The sequence below is a fragment of the Rhea pennata genome, chromosome 12 (assembly GCF_028389875.1).
Source record: "Rhea pennata isolate bPtePen1 chromosome 12, bPtePen1.pri, whole genome shotgun sequence".
Taxonomy (NCBI): Eukaryota; Metazoa; Chordata; class Aves; order Rheiformes; family Rheidae; genus Rhea; species Rhea pennata.
In genome coordinates, this window is record NC_084674.1 from 8,633,191 (window position 1) to 8,658,816 (window position 25,626).

Here is a 25,626-nt window from a genome sequence, read left to right on the forward strand (position 1 = left end):
TCAGTTCTGAACTTCTCTGTAACCTTTGCGGTGGCATTAGCATAAGGCAAAGAGACATATTTTGACTCCCATCTGTGCAAATCCTCCCTGTGCTGCAGAATCAACATTCTGTCAACCAATTATTTTATGCTGTATCACAGCACTGGGGAGGGAGCAGGGGGGAAATCATCACACCTACAATCAAAAGAGCAAGGTTTTGCAACATAGCATGTACTAAAGATGTCTGTCTTAAGTCAAACTAGCAGCCATATTTTATTCAAGAAGCATGTAAACAAATCTGGCACATTCATTATAAAAAAAAAAAAAATGTGTACCTAGCATGTTCACCACATTCAGCTATTCCATTCCTCCCTCCCCACCGAGCTCCATGGAGACAAGTCAATCACAGTTAACCATCTGGTAATCCTTAGCCCAGGCTGTGCAGCTGCTACCTACCATTTTTTAATCAGGGCTATGTCTTCCATTCATGCTAAATAGGAGGAATGAACAGCTGCTTGGCCAACACTTTCAAGCAAGCTCACGCTCACTTGCTCTCTCTCTCTCTCTCTTTAGTATTCCTGGCTTCTCTTCCTTTCAGATCTACATTTTGCCCATGTTTAACAAGCTTTCGCTTAAAAAAAAATAATAATAGTGAAACAAGAGGAAAATGCTGTTGATGGTTAAAACCTTTAGAGCTCTGAACAAGTTCTTGGGCGTAAGAACTGCAACCACAGTCTCGGCCTTTAGAAAGTAAAAATCAGGGTACCTATGGAAATAGGTTGTGTTCCTACCTAGAGTGCTCTGCAGGATGCCTGCCCACTGCACATTTCAGCCACTGAAGGTTTCAGGCATACCTGAAGTTAAAATGAATTCAATTTATTAATACAGAAATTCATTAAAAAAAAAATAGGCACAGTAATGCAACTCCAACATGCAGTGAGACTTTCCTGCAGGCTTTGCCTCATCCCAGCATCCACACAGAAGCCAGAAGCTCATTTCCAGCAGATGAGGGTCAAGGTGTACAAATCAACAGCTTGTTTTCGCCCTGCGACACCGAACTGCTTGTCTGGGTGCTTTGCTTGCATGGAGAGAAGCAGCTTCCCTACAAACCATGCCTTAGTTTCTCCCATCTTCCAAAAAAGATTATTTCTTAAAAAAGCTTATTTCTGCTATGAGGTTCAACTTCTATAGCTACCTATGCTTCCCCAGAGGTGTCCGTAGGATCTTGCGGACACCGGCACAGCCCCCCGCTGGGCACACGTGCCGAGTCCTCGCTCCCTCCCCTCCCCACGCAGAGACTCTAAGCACCACGTTACGGCTTACCACAACGCGAAGAAGTTCAATGTGACAAGCAGATGTGCTGCAGCCTAGATGACAGCCATGGCAACTCACAGTAATGTCATCTAGTAGAAATTTCTCAAAAAAAAAAAAAGAAAAAAGAAAGAAAAAAAAACCTACCCATGACATGACTTCTGCCAGATTTTGCCAGCACGTACACTAAGGTATTATTTTACCCTGCCTTTTTAGGTGAGCTCCTACATCATAGGCTGCTTCTTGTGAAAACTTTCTTTGCAACTGTTTTTTTCCTCAAATCCTCTTTCAGCCAAGAGATGTGTTACTTTCAGCAGAGTGGTGTCTCGGAATAAGGAATTCACCAGATCCATCACCTCCACCTACTATGTAACAGCAAAAGTCACAATTTACACCCAACCCTAGAAAGCAGTGTTGTAACATGGTAGAACATTTATCTGTCCAACCTAACAAGTAAAAATCAACATGAAGGTCAGGCTGAAAATAAAAAGAGATAGGATAATATAGTTATTATACAGCACTATCTCTATTAATGACAGGGCACAGTAAAATCTCGTACGGGTGAATCAATCCATTTCCCCTAATAGAAAGTGAACAAAGGACATTTTCTGTGCAAAACAGTGACATAAAGGTTAATAATCATGCATTCCTTCTGCTCTTATCAGTGCCGTCAAAATGATAGAGCTCGTTTCTCTTACATATTATGCATTCACATGCATAAAACTGTAACAAACATTCTGCTTTAATAATATTATTTGACTATTTTATAGGGGCTAAAGTTTTCATTGCTATATCCAAATGTGCAGATTTACTTCAATCCTTGCATCAGGTAGTGTGGACTGGAGAATTTTTAAGTTTCTCTGTTACAGATGAAAGAATAGCATACAAACCCTACATTAGTCCTTTCTGGGAGTCTTGTTTCAATCAGATATCTTCACCTTGAGAGGTGGACGAATGCCCGTACATCTCTAGGCAACACACAGACTGCTAGCAATGAAAACGGGGCGAAAGGAAAGAGTGTCAGGAATTAAAATGGATAGTGAAAAGCACAAGTATGGATGGGTCTTTGGGGAAAAATACATAATACAGCGGAACGGGTTTCTGCCTGCAAATTAACCAAACTGGAATTACATGCTGCTCGTCTCAAACTCGCCCTTTCTGGAGGCTGTCTTCTGCTTGTAGGTCATTACTACCGTCTGCAGATTTTTCGTGCAAGTGTTGTTTGATGACACTGTTCCCACTGCGTGCCCCCTTGTGTCACAGGGCTGAACAGCCCCTCCCTGTAAGTTCAGGGCACAAAACACCCTACACGCCAAACAAAAAACATAGATGCCGAAAACCAGGCAGCACCAAATCATATCAGTATTAGGTGCACCATGAGAACCAACAGATTTTGCGGTCGTTGCCCTGATTGTCGCAGCTACTCTACGCCCTCGACGGGTAACGCTGAAATTGTGGATGCTTCTCCAAAGGTGAAAATCTCACAGAAACTCCGGTTCAGATGCACAGTCTGAACGACTTGGAGTAAAACTACGACATGCCAAACACCGTATGTGACTGAAGCTAAGAGCAAGCGGTTTCCTCAGTCATTGTAATGCTATAAAACTAAGCTTTTTAGCCAAAATACTCTTACAACTTATGCCCCTGATGTCAGTGGTTGCTATTTCCGGCAGAAAAGCTCATTCTTTGATGACACTACTGTTACACCAAAAGGGACCATCTCTTCTGAAAACAAAATGCTTCCTCCGAGCCTTTGATTGCTTTGATTGAGTCAAGTGATGTTATCATTTCCCTCAGTTAGAAGCTGCTGCTATAATTAGGAAAAGCTTCTGGAATCTAAAACACTTGATAGCCAGGTGAAATCTAAGATATAGCATTAATCCACACAGCAATTAAGGCAGGGTAGAGCAAGACCTAGACAGACACACATCCACCGCAGAAAAGACTCAGAACTGGTGCATGTTTCTGCACTGGCATAAAATGTGCAGCCCAACCTCAGATTAAAAAAAAAGAATCCAAGGTGAAAATATCAGCTGTGCTGGGATGCTGCACACAGAATCCATGCAATGAAGGGTTTGAATATAATAATTTCTTAATATTTTTTGTCATAAAATAACACATTCCCTTTAGGCAAAAACCCACCTTTACAGAATTTGGCCTCAATAAAAGAACGTGTTCTTCCTTAGATTTACTCCTGAATAAAAAAACAGCTTAGCATCCCTGTTGGCTTGGAGGCATAAACAACTCAAAACCTGCCAGATGTAAACCATAACAATGGTGTTTTTTTTTTTTTACCCCAAATATACTAGTTATGAAACATAACAGACTGAAAGGACTGAAAGAGAATGGCAACATCCTCAATTAAGAAAACAGAATGAACAGGAAATCTGGAAAAATAACTAATATGCAGATTTTATCAGCTTGTGGATCACAAGCTACACTTTGCTGGAAGTTGTATCCCTTCTGCTAATTTTCTGAGATGAAAAGGCACTTGTGTTCTTTCTATAACTGGATGCTTTGCCTCCATGCTTTTTGCAGCATATGTTCCAGTTTGCAGTTGCTATTGATAGAATGGGAAAGAATTAAAATTCCTAAGATTTTTTTTTAATTTTGTTTAAGATCAAGTGCTGCAGAATTGAAATTGTAACTCAGACACTCACACTAAAACATCAGTCCTACAACCTTCCCTTTTAATATGACTACTACAGATGGAATTTTATGTAAATAGTGACGGCAGTGATGCAGATGTAAAGCAAAAAGTGCTTGAGCTGGTACGTACGGGCACAGCCTTGACTATGCATAGAGGTGCTGCATTTCTGCAATAAGGACTTCTGATCTGAAACCTGGACAAGGCCATTATTCTCTGCAACCGTGCAACAGGGGATGGGACGTACACACTGCACACGCAGACAGGGGTATTACGCTGCCCACCTTTGCGTTTCCTCCCTCTTCTCCGATTTGAGAATTTTGCAAGACTCCTCTGTCAGGAGCAGCTAAATAGGGCATACGTGGATCGTAATCAGTGTACCAAAGTATGTTGCTCTGAACAGGAAAAATGACTTCCCTGAGACTAGACATGCAATAAATTAAAGAAACCAAAAATAAGCATTACTATAGCTAGATGAATACACTTCCTATATTAAATTTAAGGATAACTAACTTAAGGATAGTGGCTAGGAATTAGATCTGGAAACAAAATTTCCATTTCTTAAACATTTTTCAGAAAATAGGGTCATATATATGAGATATAGATACAGATACACAAGCACACACAATCCCTACGGAGAAGTGACTATAGCTAGTACAAACAGGTAAGAAACATGATACTTAGTTAACAACAGGGTATTTCTTAGGGAAGTAACACAGAATTCCTGAGGAGTATTCCTATGGAGTGTGAAAATACATCAACTCCTTGATGCTTTTCACAATCCATTATCAGCTACAAAAGACCAACCATCAAATCCAAAACCGAGGCATCAAGACATGATACACAACCATAATCAATTTTAATTACATTGCTTCATCCACGATCACTCTGTAAACAGGTTGGGATCTAATTGGACCAATAACTGAACTCCTGTCAAGTGGAACAAGCTGTACATTCAGCAGGATAAAAGTCATCTCTGCCTATGGCTAGAGGAAAATAATTCATTATCGGGGTTATCAGGACACGATCACTATTAAATTGGCTGAAACTGTGGATCACAGCATCACTAGTCTGCTGCTTCCCAAAGACTCACGACGAAGGACAAGGCTTTCAGTGTGGCTGTGCACAGCTTACGTACCCACCACAGTGGTCTTCATTATATTCTGTACTTGAAGCATAAAACATCAACAACAGGATATTTTAACTCCTAAAACCAGCCAATTACGTTTGCTGAATTAGACTGTGCAACTGAGTTGGTAAGTGCAACGAAGGAATAGCAGTGAAACAAAAGCCCTGTTTAAAATAGGCCGCTCCTTTAGAAAATTTTATAATTACACACTGCAAATGCATTTGCATGTTCAATGAGTAATACATGTTTCTTGCAATGAGAAAGGCTGGAAAAGCTTAATCAAAGCCTAGCTTATCACAGCAAAGGCTAATTGGCTTCCATAGTGCAGCATCCAGCAAATCTAGCATTAGTGCAAGCTTCACCAACCATTAGTTTGCAGAAAATCCCAATTTATTTTGATAACAGAGGTCTTACCTCCAGGGGGTTTCCATGACCACATAATCAGGTGGTGCATCAGTAGCCCATCCCATGCCCTCCAGTCAGCATCACCACAGTTAATCAGCTCGACAGCCAAGAAAGACAGGACTCAACCATGATTCAAAGAGTAATTTAGGAACGGAGAAAGGTGCTGGGTGATGCATAATGAACTGAGGTCTTTTTATTTTGAGAGAGAGTGAAAAGCGCAAACTAATTAATAAACTGCCATGAGTAATGCAAACCAAAAATGCAAAATAACTGATAGAATGAAGTATTTCCCTACAGCGAGCTGTCATCTTGGTTTGTGAACTGTAAGGCTGATCTCCCCAAAGTTATGCAAAGAAATGGCCTTTTTTTTAATTTGGACTTCATATTCTAGCTACTGAGTCTCCTTTACATGGAGATGGGTTTCCAGGTAAAGAGTAAACTTAACTTAGTAGTAGCTACAGACCTAGATTTCCTCCAGGAAGACAAACATCAAAATTTAAAGGAAATCAGACTTTTTTTTTTTTTTAATATAAGGTAAACACATTTTGTATAATGATATGTTTATTCATTTAACTTTTGATTTGAAACCATCTTACATCCGAGTTACAGCTTAAAGTTATTCCAGTTGACCTAATAGAAAATATTAAGAAAGTTGCTGCCTTGGTGCAAGTCAGCACCAAGGAGCTGGAGCTAGAATTTACTAAAGCTAAAATGCAAGGCATAGTTTTGTCATTTCAGTTCAGTAACTAATTCAAGGATGAAGAACCAACATCCCCTCAGGATCACCCATAAGCATCTCATCATGGCTATTCACATGCAGGGTACAACAAAATGGTATCTTCCTCGAGTCTCTACAGCTATCAAGGAAGTGTGTATCGCACTGGGCAGAGGTAAAAGAGACAGCTCACCAGCACAGCACTTCATTAGTGAGACACTGAGCTAAGCAGCAATGCCCCCGTGACAGGGTTACTGCCAGGACCAACCCGTTCCCTCCACGTGGCACTGCCTGGCGTCCAGCAGGTCCCCCAGCTCACCTGGAGCCTCCCAAGGCATCACGGGGTTACGTGTTGTACACGCACTACTAGCGTTTGTCACACAACAAATCACCCTGCTACAAAACTCCAACTAAAACATTTAAGCACAAGCAAAACAATCTAATTTTGTGCTTCAGAAGACCGACTAAGTAAAAGTCCCCTCATTGCCTGAAAATCCAAGCGCCAGACCTGGGCGATTAGGACCGCATGTTTCCTAGGTGATAAGCCTTTCATTTTTCTGGAAGACTTTTGAAATAGAGCATAGGAAGATTAATCTTCCCTAGAGAAGGGAGAGTTCACTGGCTAATTTCTCTTGCATTTAGATGTAATAATTAGGTGAATTGATTCTTCTGCTTTGTATCTTACCATTATAATGAAATAATTAACAGAACTTCAAGGAAATATTTGAAAGCTCATTTCACATTGTCTCGTCAAACATGGGCCATCTAACACTTACGTGCACACTCAAAGGCAGGCTCTCGCCTTACTTATCTTGGTAATTCATCAGGCACCAACTTCAGGCAACAAAGTGCTGCCTCAGGCTCCACTCCATTTGCTGCCTATCACGACTCCCAAAAGCAACACAAATGAGATCCATCTGGTGGGACCAGGACACTCACTGCTTTGCTAGGCTCCCACAGCGGCTTCCTATCAAGGGAGACTGTAGAGAGGCTGATCCCCTTTCCTAATTGTTGTGAGGAACAATAAAGCAGTATTTGTAACACTGTAATATTTGTTATTCAACTTGCAGAGCCCCACAGTGGCATTCTTGTAGAATATTATGCAAATGTTACTTCTAGTTCAAATCTTTAAATTTAAAGCTCTTGGAAGATACCGCTGAAAGTGTGTATACAAATTTATTATGGAAGAGTACTCAACACCTCCATTCTCTCAGATAGCAGCACTGCCAGGTTTTTGAAATACAAGCATGGTATTATCCATGCTCAGTCTTTGCACTGCACCCACAGGAAGAAAACATATCCCTGACAGGAGTCTTTGCGGAGTCCCTGGCTTTCCCCAAAGACGCGGTTTGCTCTGAAGGGGTGAGAGTCTGCACTGGGTGCACTGTGCACACCTGGACCTATGTACACACACACAGAGCCAAACCGTAACAACCTGAGAAGGAGGAATAAAGATACTCAAGGTGTAAAAACTTCTCAGAAAAGCTTGTCAGTCATTTAAACTGAAGAATGCTTCCCCATGTGATTTTATTAATTCAACAGTTTATAAGAATTCTCTGACCTCTGCCACATGTCTCGGATTTAAATAATTTTCAGCATTTTTGTATCGAATATCCTTTAAAATACTAATCTCTTAAAAACATAGGAAAATGCATATGCACTTTAATGTGTGCTTGCTTCAAAGTACATGTAGACTTTAACCACTAAGCCCCTCTGATACAACAGCAGTTTCCAAGCTGAGAGGGGCAAAGGGGACAAGGACTGAAAGGAAAGAGAAGCATCATCATGCCATAAGCCCACTTCCCAGAAAGCCCACAGACAGGCCGCCCTCCTCAGCGCTGGCTGCTGATAGACGGAGCATAGCACTAGGAGTGTTAGGCACAGAGAGAACTTGGCTCCAAAGCGAGGACCTAGCTTTCTGAAAGTCAGGTATCTATTGCTGACTGCAATCGCTAGAGCATCTTGAGCTAAGTTGCAGCCTTCTCTACCTTTTCCCATTATACAGTGGTCAACCAGACCCTTGTAACTGCTTTAGCTTTGGCAGGGTACTATGAACATTTAATAGGCATCTCCTGCACCTCGTGGTCTATCTGACAACAGAGGACCGACATTTATGATTAAACACTTCAGACATCTTAGATGTTGCTACCTCTCAGGAGGAGAAAACATCTGAAGAATGGATTTCTCTGATACTTGCATTCCCTTGGGAATGAAGGGTGTTTTCTGTATGACTCACATTCATGTTTTTCACTTGTGATATTTTTAAACTCCGAGATTCAGCACTGATTGGAGTGCAAGAAGTGTGCTTCCGTCCATTCTACCCTAAGGGGCCTTTCAAGCAGGTACAGGTGACAAGAGGAGGGACTGGGAACAGGCCATCTCCATATTTGCTACTGGGACAGGAAAGCAGCCCAGAAGAAACAGCTTATGAACATCAGTCACATGGGAAAGCTAAAATTTGGCAGGTTAAGCTAAAAAAAGGACACAGCTCCATCTCCTATGGGAACACAATGTGTATTTGAAAAACAAACAAGGTCCAGAACCAGGGCTCCCTTTTCTCTCCTTCACACATGAGAATCTTCACAATCTGGATCAGACCTAAATAAAACAATGTAATTAATTAAATAACCCATTCAAGGAGATATTCTCATGATGCATGACAGAAGCATAGACTGTTAGCCTGCATTCCCTCCCACAGTGCATCTTTCTCAAAGTCATCAAGCTCATACGAGGGCATCACAGAGAAACCTGTGCCTACTGTGGCCTGCATTGCTATCCAGCAGGCAAGGATGTCCAGATCTGAAAGTACAAGTCTTACTGCCTTCCCCAAAGAGCCAAAAGGCCCAGAAAAGAAATATAACAAATAAAGTGCTTCAATGCTTTGAAACTGCTCCCTGGAGTCTAGCTTCTCCTCCAGCTTGGAAAGGGCTGAACGCTTCTTTGCCAGAGCAAGGCTCACCAAGAAATCATGTTTACTGGGCTAAATCCCTTTAACATCAGGCAAATGTAAGCATTGCCTTTCTTTAAAGGCAATTTAGTTCCTTTACAGAGTCACTGAACAGATATAAATGCAAGCCTCAAGCTCAAACAGGCACAACGAGCTGTCCAAAGGGGAAAAAAATCATAGACAAGATTTTGCTTCTGGGGGTAGGATTTTGCTAGTGGTTTTGTGAACATACTTCTTTCTGCAAGAGCCAGAAAGCTCAGGGAAGTTGAGGTTGGAGGCAGAAGAAAAATGCAACCAGTCAAAACAATGATGAAACCTGGACACTTGAGGAAAGGTAAGAGAGGGCTATCCAGCCAGATGGCAAGGCGAAGACCCTATGAATGCTGACATGTCCCTTATAGAGGTCGGGAACATACAAGGCTCTGTACTGCCTATGTGAATAACTAATTACAAGTGCATCATCAGAACATCTGAACCAACCTCTCCTCTTAAAGGAGACAATCTGCAAGGCTCTGAAATTTGGGCTAACAATTCAGACCAAAAAGCATACCATCATCACAGGAACCCTTTTGGTCCATACAAAAAACATCCCCAGCTCTTCAAGGAAGAGAGAAATACACTCTATTTTCTTTCCAGTAACCCAGAACTGAGCAAGATACAGAATTAAAATCCATTTTCATTCAGATAACTTATCTCTACCCCTCCCCATCAGCAGTTTTCAAAGGAAGTGTCTTTAACTTACAGCACTGGAGGGTTTTTTTCCTCTCGGATTTTTAATTTACTGGCATCACTAAGACCTTCAGCAATTTACAGTGTGAAGAGCCCTTCCTCTTCCCACTGCCCTCCTTTGAGCCAGTCTGTACATTAAGGTTACTTCATTGCTGACATTGCATTACAAGGGGCGAAGGCAGCAGCCTCTCGGACTCACTCGGTCACTGATTGACTAACAGAACAGGATCTTGGCTGGGTAACAAGCTTGGCTGAGCATGGGTAACACCCTAAGCTCATAAAACGCCAGGAGGCCCAGGTACAACGAACACAACGGCGCTATACGTGGCGCTTGCAATCCAGTTTCGCCACATACCGCCATATGGGATGGAATCTCAGCGGCATCAAACGTTTACCTAAACGCCATTAATGTCTTCTCCTAGCCAATATTTATAGCATACACACCAGTAGCTGCTGTCAGAGTGTGTATAAATGTTAAACTGAACTGTTAAAGAAACATAATGACAGATGTAGAGATGCTGAAGAGTGCAATCTATTCTAATTTATGATAATTTATTGCCATCATCTGGAGCTCTATTCAGCAGAGAAAGCTGAATGCATCCCAAAGCGCGTCACAGGGTGGAGTGTAAAAATCCCCAGAAAAACTCTTTTTAAACCGAGCAAGAGTAGTTTCATCCTAACACACAAGTCAGGCTTCATGGTACTTGCGTAGCAATCTCTGTGCAGGCGTAATGGAGATGCGGGGGTGCTCAGAGCCCTGCCTCCAGGCCACCCAGTGACACACAGCTTTCATTGTAAACTGGGAACAGTTGGGAACTGTTTGTCCCATGACACGGGTTTGATCATTGCTGAGTCGCTACTTTGGGGGCCCTGAGCTGCGCAAGAAGTATTTATGAGCTCTGCTAGAGCCTCTTCAGTTGCATTAACCAACACTACCTCCACAGGTGGCCAGTGTTAATGAGCATGTAAACAAGAAGATGGAAAACTATTTTTAGGAACGACTGAACTATCACCAGGAGGAGGGGGGAAAAAGAAGATAGGTGCTGCAAGCAGAGGGGGGACATGTGCTCAGCACAGCCACCTCTGAATCTCTGCGATGTGCCCAGCGCCAGCAGAAGAGCCTCTCTATTGCACCATGTAGCAGTGCAAACTGGGCTAGGTCAGCTTGGCCACGACAGCCGAACCTCCTCTTCTTGCTTTCTGCTCTGTGGCAAGCTGAGCTCCCCCCACATATGTTGGCCTGCCACAAAGCCAGCGTCTGCTGCCTTCCCGGGCCGTGGCAATCTGGCCGGGCAGGGATTTTGGGCTGGAACGGGCACCCTCGCTGCGGAGCCGACTGCCACGAGCAGCCGGCTGCAGTGGGCGCGCAGGGATCCAAAGAGCCCGCGCAGCCCGACGAGCTGGGCTTATTGAAGCATTAACCGGGCTGTGCCACCTTGGAAAAACTCCCCATTTGACCAAAAGAAGGGGCTGGGCACAAAATATAACCATAAACTACAACACAAACATGCACACACCATCCTAAAAGTCAGAACTGGCCAACTGAAAGTTTTCCTCCAAAACCATTTTCTGCGTTTTAGACTCGCTCATGGAAGCTTTCTTTTCTCCAAAAACACCGATTCTTCTTTGAAAGTCCCAATGCTAAAGACCTGGAATATCTTATTTGGAGATACGACTGCTGTGTCCTGAAGGTGTTTGGCTTGGCCCTTCTGCTCCCACCGCTCTGTAAATCCAGCCCCGTGGCCGGGTTCCTGCTCCCCCAGCATGCAAGAAGGTCACGGCTGACAGTGCATCCCTTCACTTCGCCCGGAGCAGCAAGCCTTGGCGCACCATGGAGGTGCAGGAGCTCCAGGCTGCAGAGAAGAGAACAAGGAGAAAGTGCCCAGACCACTGTTTCCAGCCAGAATTGCAGTTTCCATCAAATACATTTTTTTATTCCCCATTTCACTAGAATGGTGATGTTTCCAGTGGACATCTGGATAAAAACGATTTTTTCTCCAAGAAATAAAATCCCATTTTCCAATCAGCTGTACCAACACCTCCCTTTAAGGCAGCAGTGATGGCTGCTTCCCCAAGATCTACGTACAGCCTGACTCACAAAGCACAAATACCCCACATACGCTATTCCCTCTTTCCCCCAAACCAGTCACCTGCCCCAAGCTATCAAGCATGAGGAAGCTTGTTTTACTACCTCTCTTTGCATGCTTCTAGCTTGCCTACCTGCTCCTGTCATCAAAGAACCACAACCAGCAGAACAGAGGAAACAACATATAGCCATGTCTGTATTTGAAGATTTTTCCACACGTTTACCAATCAGCAGCAGTGAGACCGTTTGGCTAAGTGCCGCTCGGTCCCCGGGATGCACATTCTGCATTTCTGTATAGAGAAAAAGCAGCCTGCCAAACGCTCTCAAACTGCGCAGTTGGCTGGGAATAATCAATAAACGTGCCCTGTGCCCAGGCAAAGCTGTCTAGTGCCGCTCCTGCTCTCTGATCGAGGAATCGAGTGTTATTAATCGTCCCACTTGAAAATGATCCTGCTTCACCATAAACTAAACTCAGCTCCAGGCCCGAAACCCTTCACTGATAATTCTACAAAGGAAACTTTTCTCATAGTACCATTCACAGAAGTGGATTAAAAAACAAAAAAGGAGAGAATATGTTCAAAAAGCAGCTCTAGTGAGACGTCACTAAAATATTCATGAATAATCTCTCTGTCCACGTGTCTCTGGTCACCAGTCTGTGATGCATTCAGTGCCTGACAGCATGCATCTTCTGTTCTTTGATTCATACTCAAATACATCCCTGCATCTGTGTGCAAGATTAAAGGAAAATACTGTTACAACACAACAAAAGACGCTACGTATATCAGCTCACTGAGATCAAAGGCATGCAGCAGCAAATAATTTAATTAAAATGTTAAAATTAAATAGGAAGGCATCTATTGTTTAATTTTTTTGGCAGGCATGTTCTTCTAAACTGGGACCTAATTCCACTCCAGCATGCTTGCTGCCCTTGTCGATGGCAACTGGGAGAGCTCTGCTGGATTTATCAGCTGCAGGATTTGGCAGCAGGGTAATCCCACACTTGCTTTGGTTTAGGAGGGAGGTTTTGAAGTATGGTCTCCTAAAAAAATAAAAAAGGGTGAAAAAAAAAGAAAAGAGCTTGGAAAAACTGCTCAATTCTAACAGAAAACAACATATGCATGCTGCGATAATAAGCCAATCTCCAGGATCAAACCAAATCCTGCAGGGCTGGGCAGGCTATAAATACACAGGCATAATTCCCCCTTGCAGTCCCAAGCGGGGAGCTGCGACCTCGCTACGTCCGAAGGCTCCCAACCACTGCTCCCCCCAGACCAGCCTCTCCACGCAACGGATGCGGCAAACGGGGAACAGCTGATGCACAGCAAGGCCCTTCCGTGCAACGGGGGGACTCTCCCAACACCCAGCAAGCTCCCGGTGATGGGGCTTGTCACCTCCAAGCGACCATCACTGGGGTCAGAGGTAAGGCTGCCTGCAAATCCCCCTCCCGAAGGTACCCCTGAAGGCCATGCCACCTCCACCAGAGGAGATCCCCTGAAAGGGGGAAATTTTCCCCTGGGCTTTTGGGAACCTGGCTAGGAAGATTTTGCTACTTCGTTAGTGGTGCTTGGGGTGCCACAGTGGATCTGCGCCTTGCAAGTGCTACTCTGTCAAACACGAGGCCCCGATGCAAGCACCCAAGACGCAAGTGCTGAAAGATTTTGAGATGAATCCTATTCTAATTAAAGATGCTTTGAATTTGCATCCCCTGAGAAATTTTAGAGTAGGGAAGAGGATTAAGATCAAGAGTCCTTGAGTCCTAAGATCTGTTCTGAGGACAGATTCAATAGTCTTTTTTTCTTTTTGAAATCCAAAGAGCTACTGAAGAGCTGCAACTATAGATCACCTTCTGATGTACTTGAGATGCTCTTGAGGATGTTAGACAGTGTTCTTCTCTTTGATAGATTTTTTGGGCAGAATTTCACCCTCAGTTCTTCAGGTTTTCATGCACTTCTAAGTGAATATTCAGTTAGGCTGTTTGCAGCAGACTCTAGTTTTTCTCATGGAATGAAGATCAGCTTGACAGGCCAGGAGCTCTGCAAGACCATCAGATCAGATTTATTTCTAACAGTGGACCTGGGACTATACATCTCCTGTCTTCTGGAAATTCACAAGAAGCTAGTGAAATCTTCCTGTTCCATAGTTTTTCTCCTGCTTCCTAGCTTAATACAGAGAAATGCCATGCCTGCTCAGACTTCCCTCCCTCTCATCACAAGAAAATGGTCCCTCTGAATGTGACCTACAGGAGTATCTACATCACTCAACATTTGAGCTTAGGTCTGAGCAGTTTGCAAATACACACGGCTAGTACACGCACAAGTCTTTGGGCCGCATGCTCACGGACATGCACGTATGCATGCACAGAGGCTGATAGTGAGGCAACATGTAATATTGCTTTGTTCATATAAAATGTTCTTAGAATACTTCCTTAGTTGACCAAATCCTATTATCAAACCCTTTTTATGCCATAATTATTATCACAATTATGATCACTAAACCCCCCCCCACGATTTTGTGATTTAAACATTTCCTTAAGAACAAGGAGCAATATTAGCTTTCTAAGTTGAGACAGTGAAGTATCCTGAACATGAAAACACCACTTCTGAAGACAAACCTGAAGTTTCTGCAATGGCCAGAAGATAAAACTCTGCAAATTAAACAAAGCAAAAGCTCACAGTTTGTCTATATTCAGTATTCTTTTGCTTTTGCCAAAAAGAAAGCAAGCTGTCACCTTAGCAACTATGTCACACTTGGCAGTACATATGCCACTTTGAACAAACACCTTAAAAGCAGCACCTCCACACTGCATATTCTTTTCTTCAATGTCCTTTAGGGCACTTTGCAAATCCCCCCAAGAGTAAAAGCTATTCAGATCCTTCTGGCCTGTTGCCTCGCTGGACAGACAGACAGAAGGCCCAGAGCTGTTTTTGGCACGGCACCCCGAGACCATAATAATACTTAGCGGTTAATACTTAACTTAATGCTTTACTCTGTGCCAAAGGGGAAAGCTGCACTTGCACAGGTGTGACACAGAGCACAGCACTACCCGCTTTCTGTATCACCATGCCTGTCGCTTGAGCAGGAGGCTCCTTTCCCCTGTAGCAGAGGGCAGATTTCAATCACTGCTCAGGACTCCTGAGCCCTTTCAGATCACACACAGCACCATGAACCCTGGCTAGGTCGGGCACTGCATAAAAGCATTTTATCACAAGCACCTCCACACCAGTCATCCTCCTAACTGCAACATCTGAATCTAGAGATGTCAACATGCATGGCTTTAACCTAGGGCTCAAATTATGCACATACTGATTTACAGGAGTGATGACTGAAACATCTCCCTCATAAAAATTGGCAAGAACACTTTAACTGTGTATGTCTAATGGCACAGCCCTCTATCACCGTGCATCTTCTTGCTAGTTTGAAAGTCAGATAATTTTTGTTCTTCCTTTCATAGGAACTTGGTTTACATATATAATCAAATCTAGCATTAATGAGTCTCTCTCCTCATCTTCTATTCCTAATGCTTAGAACAGCCACATTCTGATAACGCCAGCTGATTCTCCCATCGAGAGGGTGGCTTAGCAGAAGCATATTTTACCAGTTTCATTCAGGAATTTCTACAGAAGCAGCATTTAACTTAAAAAAAAAAAATGTCACTCTGTGGAGCACAGTTTCTTGATCACATGTGGCAATCTTACATAATTCTTTTATACCCAGTCCCACTCATCTCTGGGCTCAACATGCCTGAAAATCATCGAGATTTAAACGAATTGTTAGCTGACCTTTTAAAATGAACTCTTTCATGATTACAGCATGAGCCTAAGTGCAAACACAAGCACGTTTCAGATGAAAGCTGCCTCTTATTTGTAACGTGGGCAGGCATTATTGACAGCACTATTGCAGACTGACTACCTCTGTTTTCCAGGATGCCAAAAGTTAGTTCCTGAAAGAAATGCTGTTTGCTGGCTATGACACATTTAGGATGCGAAGTATAGCGTTCATAAAGGCTGGTCATCTCTGATCACGTGGCAGAACCATTCTAGAGGGTGCTTCTGCAGACCTTAATAGCGCACACAGAAAAGCAATGTGCAAGCAGTCTCTGTCCACCTTTCAGCAGCCTGCTGATTCTCATTTCCTCGTCGAAGGCTGATGAACTTGTTTGCTTTTCTGAGTGATCCAAACCAAACACAACCAAGATCTTGTAGATCAAGAAGAACAGACAGCTAGTCCACCCACTGAACTGCTTTCAGCTCCCACTACAAGGGAAGATGAGCCTGCGTAACACACATAAGCACACACACACCGTTTTGACAAAGGCAACTGAACCAACACATATTTTCCCATTTCCTTAGGAGAATGAAATCAATCCTGATCCACAGCTTTTTCTTTTCTTTTTTTCTTTTCTTTTTTTTTTTGTTCAAACAAAACACATACCAACATTCAAACTGCAGTATGGCTAAACTTGTGTCATTCAATTGGCTGAATTTCCAGCCATCCAAAAAAGTATTAAAAAACAATAACCCTTTTTTCCTTCCCTCCTTGCCAGCATTTGTACCAGTTTAACAGTTCTTTGCAGACAGGCAAAGACTAGGACAATTCTCAGTTCCCAACAAGATACTCACACAGATAAACATACACATGAACAGCAGGAAGAACAACCAGCTCTAGGCAGTCTGTATACAAACATGAGACCAGAAAACAGATTTGCTGCCCTTTCAATTGTCTTTGGGGTTTTCAGTCTTTAGGGCTTCCAACTTTCTTCTGCTATCATGGTCTAAAAGCACAGGCTCATCAAAGTGAAAGGTTTCAGAACCACAAGCCTCCCAGAAGGAGAGACTTGAAGAATGCAATCCAGTGTTACAAGGGTAGGAAACCTCACAGGCACGGTCACTGCTTCTGCTGCCTGTATCTCAATGCCACCGACAAGAGTCACATATGGCTTTCACATCTGTCTTCAATGTGACCATAAAAACTTCTGGGATCTTTCCTATCTGTTTGTAAAACAGCATGTACAACAAAGCCTGCCTAATGGCACCAGCCACCCCTCAGCTTTACATAGTGAGAATAACTTGTTCAACAGTTTCCTGCCTGTAGATTACTGATGCCCTGATACCCAAAGTCGTTATGCTCAACAACGAGGACTGATAAAGCCTGTTTTTAGGGCTCACTTCTGCACACGGATGGCAGAAAATCCTGTACACCATTAAAACTCACTGAGATTCACAGGGCTCAGCAGAGTACATCAGGCTTCTGCAAGATGACCACTGCTTCAGTCTCATTTCTCCTGCCACTGAGGATATCATAAAGAAAATGTCACCAGTCAAAACAGGCCAGAACAAGCTAGTTCAGCCACAGATCTGCCAACAAGTCCTCATGTGGCCTTCATGACACCACTCCATAGTTGCATACTGTTGTTTCACAGTGGCAATTCGAGTGTTTTCAGAACTGAGGTATATTTTGCATGCATTACGCTCAGCTGCCTATAAGAAATCATCCAATTAATGATGGCTTATGTAGAATGGTTACTTACATGATAATTACCTTTCAAATATTAAAATACCATAGACATGGATTTACATCTATTGATTAAAAGGCACATGTTCTGCTGACATGACCCTGCACATGTACAATCTTTGAGGCAGCAATGAGGGTGGTGTATTCAAAATAAAAGTAGGAACCTAGATTCCAAGGAACACATCAAAAAAAACCAACACATGTATTTTAATTGTGTTTTATATATCCTACACATCAAGATGGCCAAACACAGAACACAACATCTGATACTGGCATTGCATACGTAACATCAGTAGGCTGAAAAAATATTTTTGTGAAGGCTTTTCTCTCAATATGAGGGTAGAGAAGATCAGACAGCCAGTCTTCCAGTCCTTCATCCATGTGGGGGACTAGGCTTCAGCAAGATTATCCTGATCCATCAGGTCATGCTGTGCCCATCAGTGCAAGCATCAACCTTCTGAGCAGCCAAAACCAAGCAAGCACAAGCAAGTGTAACGAAGAGGCTCGAGCCCTTTACAGCATCTCAAACCTATGTAGAGCAAACTGCTGATCACAAACACCTCATGCAAGAGTTACCTTTTTTTTTATTTTATTTTTATCATCTCAAGATATCTGGGCTTTTCTAGGACACACTTGGAAGCATTCAGCTGCTTATGTCCATTCATATGCATGCAAATATAATCCAACAAAAGCACTCCATGGCCAGATGAGCAATCAGCATTAAGACAAAAAGACAAGACTTATTATCAGTCTTTCAAGATTCAGATTCCCTTTGCCTTACAAAAATACATCTGTTTGCAAGGCATGGGGTGCTAACCCTTTCAGAAACTATACAATCAAAGCAAGCTTGACTTGCCAGACTGGTAACAGCCTGCCCTTTTTCCTGGCTCACATCAACTGTTCATGTGAAGGCAAGGAAGCCAGGCAAGAAGGTTAGTTTGGCTCATGTACACACAGGAAGCTCATGCAGATACACAACTTCTGAAAGTGCTTTGGCAATTCAGTTGTCTAATTTCCATCAGAGATGAATGGAGATTTGTTGTCCAAATGCCCTGGACTGCTTTGGAAATCTTTGGCACATCCCCAAAAGATGCTCATGTGCAGTGATCATCTGCAGTCATGCAAAGCCTGGAATGTAATGTTTTGCACAAAGGCAAAGAATTAAAGCAACCCTTTAGACACATTTGGGTTCAATAGGCATCCTAATGTCCACATCCAAATTGTCCTATCAAGAAAAGCCCCAGTAGTGTTTTTTAGACTGCCATACTACTGGCAGATTAAAAGCACAGCTACGAAACCACTCCCAGATGCCTGCATGGCCTCCCGCCATGCGCCACCAGCCTAGAGAGGGTCCAGGCAGGCAGGCGGTTGTCAGCTCCTGGCTGGGGCAGGGAGCATTTTAAAACCCAACCACCTGCACATCCTCACCAAGGGAAAAATCACAGTGCCTCTAAACTTGCAAAACAGTGGAGTTTCTGCATCTCTGCTCCTTATCGAGGATTTCCAGGAAACGCATTACACAGGGCACTGCAGCTTCTGCTATTTTACATGGAAACTGGACTAATGTCACAGATGCTTTGCACTGGCAGGAGAATTGCTGCTTGTGGCCAATCACTGCAAGGAAAGGCCAGAAGTCCTTAAAAACCTCAGCCTAACTATAAATTTCTCTATATTTACAAACACATTTTTGCATGTACATGCTTGATTACGTATACAGTACTTCATATACATGTCACACTGTAGATACATGTATCTATATACCCTAGTTTTCAGCTCATTTCCTTTGGTAGGTCTCTAGACAGGCAAAGGCTCTATGCAACACATACAAGGCAACCAACAAACTTTCTTCTCTTAGTTACTTCTCACGGACCCCCAGAGAAGCAGTATAAACGCATCCAGAGAGCCAAAGGACTGAAATTAATCTAGGGAGACAAATGAGCATATCTCTTTTCCTTCTTCCTTCCTTATTCATTATTGCCAGGTATAGGCATAGGATAGTCATTTCTCAAGTGAAGTTGCAAGTGTTTGTGATGTTGCAACTGGTTGCAAAGGACTGTAGTGCCACAGTAGCTCATGAGATATAAGACTCAGATGCCTACTGCCTTTTCATGCAAGGATCTCGAGAAAAACAGTCAAAGTATATAGGAGGGCAAGGATGAAAATAGCTTTTAAGCAGCTTTCTCCATCCCCCCAACACCTGCCATGAAGCAGGAGTGACTCAAAACTGGAAATGCCCCAGACCTATCTTGTACAGTTGTGTGCAATTTTCCAAACACAGAACTGAGACACATACACTGTAAGTACACGATATTACCATGGTAGAACTCTGAATTTTCAGGAGACATAACTCTCTTGCTTAATTGTTACAATTTTGTTTGCTTTTTTGAAACCTTTCCTGTGCCTGAACCAATGTCTTCTCTTAACCACTTCTAAATCCAATTATGTTGCTGAAAATAAGATTACAAAGCACATAAGAACCATAAATAAAAGCATATTACAGTTTCATGAATATTCAGAAGAATCAGTGCTATTTCAGCATCTTCTTTCTGGGTGTTGGGTGATCATCAAAACAAAGATTGAAAAAGGCCAAAGTCCTGCTCTTCAAGATGTAGGTCTGTGTCTGAAGTTGAAATTTGCACACCTACAGGTTGCTTCTGCAACAGATTTATAGTTTCACACCTGAAAATCCCACAGCTATTCCTGCTGTGTCCAGACTCACAAGTACTCACTGTTGGTTCTACAATGGTGCTGCTAAAATTAAGGTGTAATAGGTTTACTAATGAAGGTGCATTGACCCCTAAGTTGCTGTCTCCGTGGGCCTACCCAAATCGTCTGAAAGCTGAGAGCACAAATTCAAGGCTGGACTGGGTGGAGCAGCCGAGGACACTTCCAGTCTCCTCCTTTGGCTCCATCCACACATTAAGAGCATCTCCCTCAGCCTGCAGGAAGGTCACCACGCTCACTGAGCAGTTTGATCCCACGTGTCACGCATCCTGCGGGCATCCCAGACCATCACCATCGATGGCGCGAGGCCACAAGCCCGAAGGTCCCTGGGTGCTGCCACCTTGGAGGTGACGCGCGAGAGCTCCCGAACGCACCGAATCAGCGCGGCACCAGCCAGGGCGAGCAGCTCCACTTCTCCGCAGATGCGAGCTGGGATTCAAGTGGGAGGTGTTAAGAGGTGACATGAGTAGCATATGGGCTATAGTACACACACAACAAAGGGGAGAAATGTCTGCTTTTCATTTTTTTTTTAAGTTATAGGAAGGGCTTTCCCCACCCCCATGTCCTACCTGCTTGCTTCTCACATTAGGAATCCAAAACTTGGCTTTCTGGGAAACAGGTATAAAAAAGGGCAAGTTTTCCAAATGCAGAAATTAACACCTCCCTCGTAGACCACAAATAAGCCGCAAGAAGACAACATCAAGTATATTTGCACTTGCTTGCACAAATTCTAAAATTCTACATATAAGGGCCAATTTTGGTGTTATGATACAGCTCTCACGTCACTAACACGACACTGGTCACACTTTTGGATAGGATATTGCCGTAGAGCTCCGAGAAACTCGTCAGTGCTAACAAGAGCGGTTTTAACAAATTCCGCCATCATCAGCACTTTTTGCATCAAAAAAAAAAACCCCACTCACACATCATTTAACACCCAAAACGAACCAGCTGTAAATCCAGCAATTAGCAGCATAATTTGACTGTTCTGATCAAGTGCACCAAAGGCTGCGAGGCTGCTGTGCAATACAAAAGCTGCCACATCTGCTGGAGCATTTGGCCTTTTTTGAAGTTTAAAACGGTAGTTAGGCTGAGCAAACGGCTCTGAGGGAGAGACGGGCGCTTCTCCGAGACCGGAGAGGGCAGGCGGAGAAGGGCAGCAGCCAGCAGGCGCCGTGAGAGGAGACACGAGACTGGAGCAACAAGACGAAGCGAGAGCAGGCATTCGGGTGATCCAAAAAGCTTCCCGAGTCTGAGATGCCCTGCCCAAGGTATCATACACGAGAAAGTGCTTAACCCTCTGCACGCACACACTTAGAAAAGGGAAAGAATAATTTCTCAGACCAGCCTAAATCGCTGGTTAGCGCCGTGCACCCTCCTTCCCCCTTCCCTTACTGCAAAGGCCCCTCCAAGACACCTCGGCAGTGCCAGAGGAGCTCGGTTTACATGCATACACTCACATATATATATATATATAGATATATACATATATACATGTACACACACAACAGCCAGAGGGGTTTCACATGCGGTTTTCCACCACGACAAAGGCAGCTTTCACATTTGGCAGCTGGAAAAAGTTACAGAACTGGACGCTGACGATGAGAAAAGGGCCGTGTGAGGTGCCCCCGGAGCAGCCCGCGATCCCGCGGTCGCTCGCTGCGCCAACAGCTTGGCTCTGCGCTCTTCCACTTCGCGGCCGCTGCCAGCCTCCGAGGCAGCGCCGAGGGGGCTCGGCCGCCCGGCCCCACTGTGCCCGGGGGATGAGGGCGGGCGCGGGGCGGGTGCCAACGCATGGCCAAGCGCACCCGGCGCGCGGATGCGCCCCCCGAAACGCCCGCCTTACGTAACTCCCCGGCCACTCGGCGTTGGGGGAATGTGATTAATCCTCCCTGACATGTTCTGAACTTTCTGTTCGGAGCAGCTCTCTCCTCCCGCGGACCTACTGGCGATGGATGTCATTTGACCTGCAGACTTCGCTACGGATGAGCATCACGGCAAGCACCGGGGACACCGCTCCGCGCGCCCCTCATCCGCCTCCTGCCCCGCTCGGCCCACGGATAAGTTTGTGGAACGGCGATGTTTTCTTGCATAAATTCGTTCACGTTCAGCACGAGGATGGGAGCGGGGGCTGAGCAGGGGAAGGCGCTGCGCGGCTCCCCGCGGAGCCCCCGGCCCCTTCCTCTCGCCCGCGCAGCGCCGCTCACTTCGGGGCAAGTCTCGGCGGAAGAGGGCAGCGGGGACACCCCTCCCTCCTCCGAAAGGGAAAAATAAAACAAAACAAAACAAAATAAAACAAAACAAAAGCCCCTCCGCGGTGCGACTCACCCACTCGAGCACGCGGAGGAAGGCCAGCGGCTCCTTCACCACGCGGAACGTGCCCGCGGAGGCCAGCTGCGGGCAGAGAGAGACACACAGACAGAGAGACACGGGCAGACACCGGCGGCCGCGCCGCGCCGTGCCGCCCCCAGCCCGCACCCCGATCTCCCCCCCGCCCCGCGTACCTGGTCCACCGCCTCCATGGCGCCCCAGCCGCGCGGAGCCGCGCGGAGCCGCCCCGCGCCCTGCCCGAGCCGCCGCCGATGCGCGGCGCGGCGCTGCCCCCGCGCGCACGCCGGGCGGAGCGGGGGGAGGCAGCGCGGCGCGGCGCGGCGCGGCACGGCGCGGCGCGGCACGGCACCGCCCGCCGCCGCCGGGGCAGCGCAGCGCAGCGCTCCGCTCCGCGGGCTGCTGCGGGGCGTGCTTATCATCTGTTCGTTATTTTTCCCATCACTCCGCCACTTATTTTTTTTAACTATTTTTTAATTTTTTTAATTTATTTTTATTTGCAGGAAAAAAAGAGGCGACAGGAAAAAAATACAGGAATCACTCTGCCTCCCCCACACTATTGTTAATATTTATTTCGAAGCAACAGGGGCTCCCCCCCACCCCGATCACCCCCCTCAATCGCTCCCGCTTTCCCTCCCGCTGCCTCTGTGGGGCCAACTCGCTCCAGGCTCCCGCCGGCTCGCCCCAGGGACAGGGCTCTCCCCGCTGCCTCCCCAAACCCACGGAGGTGACAGCGGGGCTGTAACGTCGTTCTGCCGCTTCCGTAAGCGCTCGCCGATGCTTCTGTGGTGTTGCCTCGACAGCAGAACGACGTTTTCTTTCATGCACTGACGTTGTTCTGGCATCGTTTCCCAAGACATCCTTAATAACACACCTTTTGTGGGGAGAGTTTCTTTTTGTCTTTCCTCGTGTGCATCGTCCTCACGCACTGACGCAATTTCCAATTCCTCTGGATGCTGGACCAGCTCAATGGAAACTTTGGGACGGATCTGCGCCCTGCCGCAGGAAAGGCTCGGGAAGGGGCTGGGGGCAAAAAGCCATGGCGTTATGCAACAGCACGTACCCAGCAACTGGATTTTGGCGCTGATTCTGCAAACATTTCTGTATTCACTTTAAACTACCATGCTGACAACCAATCATGCCACCCCACTACTTGAACTAGCTAATTCCTGCACAGGATTCGGGCCCTAAGTAGGTCAGAGACTGCAATATCTGCCTGGAAAACACCTGAAGCTTTTACTCCCCATAAGGAGCCAACCATCTGCAAAAGTTTAATAAATCACTTAATTAGGCTTGTTCAGAAGAAAATGCCATTAAAAAAAGAATTCAAAACGCATTCTTGGAGCAAATAGGAGGTGGGAGGAGGGTGAATTGCTGAAAGATTTGCTGGAGCATGCTATAGAGGGTTTCAAGTCAAAGTCATGGGTCTACAATAAGCCCTTCTGCAGTCCATGGTAGCAGTGCAACTGGACCCAACTTTTTTGTTTGTTTGTTTGTTTATAATCTTTTTCCTCCTCTCATCAGACAACAGCCTGGGGGCCAGAGTTACAACTTCTTCATTTTTCAATGAAAAATCAGCTGTTGCATTGTGCTGCCCTCCTTTCTTTCTGCCCTAGGAGGAAAAGGAGGAAAGTTAAGAATGGGAACTTCTCTTTATAAAACATTATTAAGGAACTTTTTCTCAGTAGCAACAATGCCTGGGAAATATAAAGCATTTCTCATCAATTCTACCGACTGCCTGGAAGTAGCCTAGTGCCACGGGGAGCTGGAGCTCTTCTCGCAGGCATGACCCAACAGGTACCTCCGAGTCTTCAAAAGCGGGCAAGGAGGCAGGAGTCGCCCTCTCATTTTAGCACTGTTCCCGCACCCGTTACTGCAAGCCGCCTGGTTTTGGTTTCCTGCAGGCAGCTTTTGCACCTGAGGAAGAAATTGGTTGAGTAGCCCACAGAGCAGGGCAATAGCGCTCCTTCCTGCACAGATTTCCAGTCTGGGTGTCTCATGTGTCACCTGTAGTTTATTTGCACCAGCACAAGCAAATTGTTAAAACTGCAGAAACTTGCTGCAGAAAGTTTCACTGCTTGTCATTTACCACAGCTCCCATGTGCTCCTGTCTTTAGCAACTGTCTTTCATATTAGAGCAGACTTTCAGCTGTGGATACATTGAAACAGTTCAGAAAGACTCTTGAAAGAGTCAAAAAAAGTTCTGTAACATTTTGGAAGAGGTATAACTGAATAGTAGACTAAACACTGGGGAAGATGTGGAGAGACTCTAATAATCTCTCCCCCCCCCCCCAATTTTATTAGTAGCACATTCAGGAAGGAACAAAAGCCCAGTCCCCACTGATCACTGTGGAGAACTGGACACTTATTTCACTTGGTCTTTTATTAATTATCTTTTTATATAGCCTTGAAATTTTTAGTAGTACCAAAATTTCAGTTTTCAGAAATTGTTAAAGACTGAAAAACAAAAGCACATATTATTAAAAATAAACATTTTGAGTGCTATTGAAAGCCCCACACTGGCAGACTGGGCCTTCTCACAGACTGGCATAGTTTTCCCTGCTGCTTGCTCACTTTACATGCCTGAGTTCTGCAGAAGTTCTTTATAATGCAATTTTCACTCCCTTCTCTCTGTCCCAGGTGGGTTTTTGGTACCCAGCCATCCCCATCTCAGCTCTCCTTTTGGTTTGAAATGCTTGCAGAATCGTGGCATCAACCTGATTTTATAGTCAGCACTTGGTGTCTCTTCTAGCCTTTATTAAGTCTTCCAGATGGTGATTAGCATTTGTACTTCAATATGGCAGAATGTCTTTTTGGCTTTCACAGCTGCTCTCTTTACACCCAATCCTAAAGAGTGTGTAGAAGTTGAGTATCTTCTGGCTACTTATTGAGCCTCCCCGAGATGCTGCAAACCTTGCTCTACAAATCACATGGTAGGGATCCAAGCATTTCTGATACTACATAATAAAACACACTCCCAAATATATGTTCAAACTAGCAGGTACAATAGATCTGTGATTACCGGAGAGACAGCAAGGAGCTGCACATTAAAAAAGTTTTATATTATAGTCACTGTGTTCACACCTGGATGATGCCTGTGCTTGGCATACATTGA

The 25,626-nt window shown here is 44.8% G+C and overlaps 1 protein-coding gene across 1 annotated transcript in view; it reads right to left on the reverse strand.

Annotated features, from left to right (window-relative positions):
* Positions 1 to 22,741, reverse strand: part of SYNPR (synaptoporin) — a 101,449-nt gene extending 78,708 nt beyond the window's left edge. The window contains exons 1-2 of the mRNA XM_062585565.1: positions 22,688 to 22,741; positions 22,512 to 22,577 (exon numbers count right to left, since the gene is read on the reverse strand). Coding sequence (XP_062441549.1) covers positions 22,512 to 22,577; positions 22,688 to 22,705 — 84 coding nt within the window. The 5' untranslated portion in view covers positions 22,706 to 22,741. The remainder of the gene's footprint in view (positions 1 to 22,511; positions 22,578 to 22,687) is intronic.
* Positions 22,742 to 25,626: the final 2,885 nt, after the last annotated feature.